We start from the raw sequence: 6,426 nt of genomic DNA, 5'->3' as shown, positions 1-6,426 counted from the left end.
TCATAAACTAAATTACAAAATGTATACAACCCGGGTTGCCTCCCGGTCAGCACTCGATTTTAAGGTCCCACTCGACCCTTGTTACCTCAATTCTCAGGCTCAGAAATAGGGTCTAAGTATAGCAACTCGAACACTCCAACAAAGTCATTGGTCCCGTAGTAATGCTTTACTTGGTGACCATTTACCTTAAACCTGGCTCCCGCGGAGTTTTCTAGCTCAACTGACCCAAATTTGGAAACATACATTACCGTATAAGGGTCACTCCACCTGGACTTCAGCTTACCAGGGAATAGATGGAGTCGGGCATTGAACAGTAGCACCTTCTCCCCAACTTGAAAATCGCCCGGTATCGCTTGTCATGACATCTCTTGGTCTTCTCCTTATAGATACGGGCACTGTCATCGACATTCAGCCTAAATTCCTCTAGCTCATCTAACTGCATGAAACGTTTCTTACCACATAGTTTAGAATCAAAATTAAGTTCACAAATTGCCCACCGTGCTTTATGCTCTAACTCCACAGGCAAATGACAAGACTTACCATAGACTAAACGATACGGTGATGCACCAATCGGTGTCTTAAATGCAGTCCTATATGCCCATAAAGTATCATCCAATTTCATACACCATTCTTTTCATGATTTAGATACAACTTTACCTAAAATTTCTTTAAGTTCCCGATTGGAAACCTCTACCTGACCACTAGTTTGAGGATGATACCCCAAACCTCTACGATGTTCTACACCATATTTGGACAGAAGAGTAGTAAGTTGTTTTTCTTTAAAATGCATACCTCCATCACTGATGACAACTCGAGAGACACTGAAGCGAGGGAAGATTACCTTTTTTAAAGTTAGATAACAGTCTTTGCATCACAATGAATCAAAGCAACGGCCTCTACCCACTTGGACACGCAGTCAACAGTTACTAGAATATACCTGTTGCCTTTACTATACGGGAATGGTCCTTGGTATTCGATGCCCCAGACATCGAAAACCCCAACTTCTAAGATGCCAACTTGAGGCATCTCCTGTCTCCTTGAAATATTTCTTGTCCGCTGACACGCATCACAAGCTACAACAAAATTTTTAGCATCTTTAAACATGGATGGCCAATAAAAACCAGATTGAAGTACCTTAGCCACGGTCCTTCTGGTAACCACCATAGGAGGAAGAATGACATGCCTGTAGGATATCTTTAGTCTCCCACTGAGGTATACACCGTCTATAAAGACCATCAGTACAGTCCTTAAACAGACAAGGATCATCCCAGAAGTACTGCTTCACGTCATGAAGGAACCGCTTCGTCTGCTGATATGACAAGTCAGAAGGCAATAAATCACCTACAATAAAATTAGCATAATCAGCATACCAAGGGGTTTAAACATTAGAAATAGACATCAAAATATCATCAGGGAAAGAGTCATCAATAGGTAAAGAATATCCCCCTTCTTGCAATGGTAGGCGCGATAAATAATCAGCTACCAAATTCTCAGCGCCTTTCTTATCTTTAATTTCCAAATCAAACTTTTGAAGAAGGAGTATCCATCACAATAATCATGGCTTGGCCTCTTTCTTAGCAAATAGGTATCTCCGCGCTACATGGTCAGAAAATACAGTAACTTTCGAACCTAATAAATAAGACCTAAATTTCTCCAATGCGTAAACCACAGCTAACAGCCCCTTCTCTGTAGTTGCATATTTCACCTGAGCCTCATCCAGAGTTTGGCTCACATAGTAGATAGCACTTAGAGCTTTGTCTTTCCGCTGGCCTAGCACTGCACCAACGGCATAATCACTAGCATCGCACATAATCTCAAAAGGCAGCTCCTAGTTTGGAGGCTGAATGATCGGTGATGTAATCAAAGCCTGCTTCAACCTATTAAAAGCATTAAGACATTCATCAGTAAAATTAAATGGAGCATCCTTAAGTAACAATTGTGTAAGTGGTTTAGCAATTTTATAAAAGTCCTTAATGAACCGGCAGTAAAACCCAACATCACCAACGAAACTCCTAACTCCCTTAACATTAACGGGAGGAGGTAATTGCTCAATAACTTGCACCTTTGCTTTATCAACCTGGAAACCCTTATCAGATACTAAGTGCCCAAGGACAATGCCCTCGTTGACCATAAAATGGCACTTCTCCCCATTCAGCACTTATTAACCTCAATATATCGCTGCAAAACTTTCTCAAGGTTAGTCAAACAATCATCAAATTCATTACCATAGACGCTGAAATCATCCATAAATACCTCCATAATCGACTCTATATACTTAGAAAATATCCTTATCATGCACCTCTGAAAGATAGCTGGGGCATTATTACACAATCCAAATGGCATTCGGCGATAAGCAAAAACACCATGCGGGCAAGTAAAAGTAGTCTTTTCCCGATCGTCAGGATGGATTGAGATCTGAAAGAAACTTGAATATCCATCTAAATAACAGAAAAATTTATGTGAGGCTAGTCTTTCTACCATCTGATCAATAAAAGGAAGGGGGAAGTGATCTTTCTTTGTGGCGGCATTTAATTGTCTATAATCAATGCACATCCGCCAACCTTTTACTACTCTAGTCGGTATTAATTCATTTTCTCATTTTTCACCACTGTAGTCCCTCCTTTCTTTGTGACTACCTAAACCGGACTTACCCACTTGGAGTTTCCAACGGTGTAAATAATACATGCATCGAGTAGTTTCATCACTTCTGCCGTAACAACATCCTGCATCTTCGGATTCAAATATCGCTGACCCTGCTGGTAAGGTTTGTGTCCTTCTCTAGCTCAATTCTGTGTATACAAATGTCAGAACTGATTCCCTTAAGGTCAGCCAAACTGTATCCTAAAGCTTTCCTGTTTTTCTTATGAATGACCAACAAAGCAGAAAGTTGGTTATCATCAAGTTTAGCATTCTGTTTCTCAATTTAATACTTCTCTAATTGAGTATTATAGCAAGGTTACGAATTTATGGGAAACATTAGACAGTTTAGATTCTGTTCCTGGTTGTTCATGTGGCAAACTTGCTTCTTTCACTTGTACTTTGCATAAAAGAATGCATGCTAGAGATCAACAAACTATGTTGATTAAATTCTTGATGGGATTGAATTCTGGGTATGATACTATACGTACTCAAATTCTTTCTATGGATCCTTTACCCTCTTTGAGTAAGGTCTTAGGGCTATTACAAAAGATAGAGAAACAAAAATGGCTTACTAATGCTGTTGATAACCTTGCTGATGTTAATGCTTATGCAAGTTACAAGGCCTCTGATGTGTCTCATAAGTTTACTAAGTTAGGTGTTCAAACTGATTCTAATGATACCCAAAAGTATTGCAGTCATTGCAAGATGAACAATCATAATTTAGCTGAATGTTTTTGGGTAAACAAGTGTACTTCATGTGGTAAATCAGGGCATTCAGTTGAAAAATGCTTTCTTATTGTTGGATTTCCTAACAAAAATAATAAGAATAAGGATAAGATGCCTAATAATAAGCATGGTTACTGATACCGTCATTTTAGTATCAAAAATAATTACCTAAGACAACTAACTGAAGTTAGCGAAAGTAGGATCGATCTCCACAGGGAGGCTAATGTATCTATCTGCTAATTACATCTGTCTAGTAACAAATGGGGGGTTTGGATTGATTTATACACTAACAAAGGTTTAAGGCAAGAGAAACAAAGAAAAGAGCAATAAAGTAAGAATAAGGTAAGAATGTGATCAGATACAGAGAGATATGTCAGGAACTCGGTTCACCATGGCAGTTCACTGACTCAATTATAAATAGTTCATACGATCTACTGTGATAAGAGCAAGGGAAAGGTCCTTCATGTCCGCTATCCACCCTAGATTACGACTAGCTTAACTTTCGTCCTCATTAGGGTAGTCTACTGTTCATAACAAGTCTGTTCATTCCAATCTTCCGATCTAGGAGTGAATTTAACTAGATTAAAGGGGTTTAGAAGCGTGCATTCAACTAAACTTATTACAGTTATATTGCTATAAGAAAGTTCCCACAATCAATCGTCTAGCCTATTCATGACTTCATCAATTCTCTACCATGGCTCCCCTAATTCTAACATAAGAGGGTTTAGCTACTCATGCTATTGGTGATAACAACAGAAACAACAATGAATATGCTAAGGGAAGATATGATAAATAGACAATGATAAAGCATAAACTAATCAAGACAATAAAACAAGAGAGCAATAATTAAGAGCAACAAAGGATTAAATTGAGATTAAATAGAAAGGAAAGATTACAAAGTTCGAATCCGGAATTAAAGAGGCAGCAAGAGTTCCAGCAGTAATTAAGAGTAGAGTAAAGTATGATGAGATGTGATTAAGATGTCCATTAACCTAATGACGACTTCCTTTATATAGGGAAGCGTTTATTAACAAAAATAAACCTAACATGGAACAAAAATCCCGTGTAAATAAGCTAGTCACTCGATCGAGGCATTTAATTCCTCTCGATCGAGTGATTCTTCAGCCATTCCCTTCGATCAAACAAACTTGGCTCTCGATCGAAGACCTTCAACTCAGCATATTTCGATCGAGTACAACAGGGACTCGATCGAACACCTTCAACTACCAAATCTACTCGATCGACCTCAAAAGCTCTTGATCGAGCAAATAATCACTGAAACAGCATTGAACTCGTTTGTTTAGCTCCCAAGGACCTCATTCACGCTTCCCGAGGTACGGCATTCTGCTCTAAATCTTTATCTCCTTAAAATGCATGCTAAGAGGAATTAATGAGGCACGATTCTACTACTTTAAGGTCCATTCCTGCAAATGAGACAAAACGAACCAAAGTAGCCAATTCGGGGCATTTTGCAATACAAAGCAATGAAAATGATACAGAAATGCATGGAATAAGAAGCTAAAAAGTCTATATAAATTGCACCTATCAAATCTCCTCAAACCGAACGTTTACGCGTCCTCGAGTAAACTAAATGCAAACTAATGGAACGGATAAGAAAACTCAGAGCTAGCTATAACTTGTCCACTTAAACCGTTTAATGCAATCAAAACTAACAATTATAACTACAACAGTCAAGTGCAAACGAGTTATATGATGTCTATAATTAAGCTGACCTGTCGACCTTGCAAGACCTTTAAAATCGGACTCTCACAGGTCACTCTTCTCTCATGAAGCAAAGGGTGAATATAGATGTGTAAGAGAAGAAGAGAATTCAGTCACTCACCTAAACTACGACCCACATAACATGCATGTAGCAAAAAGGATAGACGATTCTAATCACCACACATACATTCCAACCAAACAGTGTCCGTCACAGCCGAGGGCTTACAAAAGTTATAGGAAAGTGAGGTAACGGGTAAGAAAAGGCAAAACAGTTATGGGATATGTGGAGGTAGAGCGTCAAGCTAGCACCTAAACAATACCCTATAAGAACATCCAATTCACAGCCGACTATGAAAATTAAGTACATATGCCCTTCTTTGGTACAAAACTCACTAACCAAGAAAACAACAACTCCTCAAATGATATAAATAAGACATATGAGTAAGAACGTCATAAACTTCCCTTTTTAACACAGTCTATTCTTTTTTTTTCTTTTTTTTTTTTCTTTTCCATGCTTTTCTCATTTTCCTGCCCACATCTTTTCTTTTCTTTTTTTTTTCATTTCATTTTTTTTTCATAACTTTTTTTTCAATAAATCGTCCTTTCTTTTCTTTTCTACCAACTCCATATGAATTAGAACGAACAAACTCGCATCAATGAGAAATATACCACAAAAATACACTAAACTAGCTTAACATGCAGGCTTAATTTGGGTGTAGGTAATGGGTCAAAAGGCTAAGTTTGGCTAATGTGGAGCTAAATGGGTGAAAATAGACGAAAGGGAAAATTACAAGCACCTCCCTGCATGTGACACCGGCCACAAACCCGAATGTATGCAAGCAAAAAGCAATCGAATTTCATGAAAGTGCAAAATGATGAACATGTTATGTAAGGAGTATACTACTCTCAATTCCTATATGAACTGGTCATGAATGACACCAGTTATATGGCTCTAATAACTTAGAAATTTTAAAGTAGTTTGCCATTTTTTCAGGTCAAGTCTATATAATCAGCTGTATTTTTAACATTAACTTGTAGACTATGCGCATGACTAAGCTAATAACCGCCAATTTGTTGCAAGGCTTAAATGAAATGACAAGTTACAGTACAAAATCATCAAAGAAATGTACCGTTTCGACTCGACCTATATGCAAAATGAAATGTTATTATTTATTTGAATTTTTCAAAAAAATTCTAATTTTTTTGTGATTTTTCATTTTTTGAAATTAAAAACAATACGGGGAACGGGGTAAAACATCCAATAAATGAATGAAACAATGAATAAATAAAGGAGATGAAAAATAAAGAAAAGCAGAAATACTTACAAAATAAGCGAAC

The 6,426-nt window shown here is 37.6% G+C and overlaps 1 protein-coding gene across 1 annotated transcript; it reads right to left on the bottom strand.

The window, feature by feature from the left end:
- Window positions 1-274: 274 nt before the first annotated feature.
- LOC141630269 (uncharacterized) lies at window positions 275-1,810 on the bottom strand. The gene is made up of 5 exons (XM_074443114.1): window positions 1,630-1,810; window positions 1,184-1,341; window positions 938-1,056; window positions 720-821; window positions 275-590 (listed from the first exon to the last, which is right to left on the bottom strand). Exons 1-5 carry the CDS (start codon window positions 1,808-1,810, stop codon window positions 275-277), a joined length of 876 nt encoding a protein of 291 aa, XP_074299215.1.
- Window positions 1,811-6,426: the final 4,616 nt, after the last annotated feature.

This window comes from Silene latifolia, chromosome Y, assembly GCF_048544455.1.
Source record: "Silene latifolia isolate original U9 population chromosome Y, ASM4854445v1, whole genome shotgun sequence".
Taxonomy (NCBI): Eukaryota; Viridiplantae; Streptophyta; class Magnoliopsida; order Caryophyllales; family Caryophyllaceae; genus Silene; species Silene latifolia.
The sequence above is the reverse complement of the archived record's forward strand: the minus strand, read 5'-3'. Positions and strand labels throughout refer to the sequence as shown.

Excerpts from the sequence above, each read along its gene's own strand:
- LOC141630269 (XM_074443114.1), bottom strand. The coding sequence starts at position 1,810 with ATGTGCGATGCTAGTGATTATGCCGTTGGTGCAGTGCTAGGCCAGCGG. Across the intron at positions 1,342-1,629 it reads ATTTAGGTCTTATTTATTAG|GTGATTTATTGCCTTCTGAC; the intron begins GTTCGAAAGTTA and ends ATTTTATTGTAG. Across the intron at positions 1,057-1,183 it reads AGACTAAAGATATCCTACAG|CGGACAAGAAATATTTCAAG; the intron begins GCATGTCATTCT and ends GATGCGTGTCAG.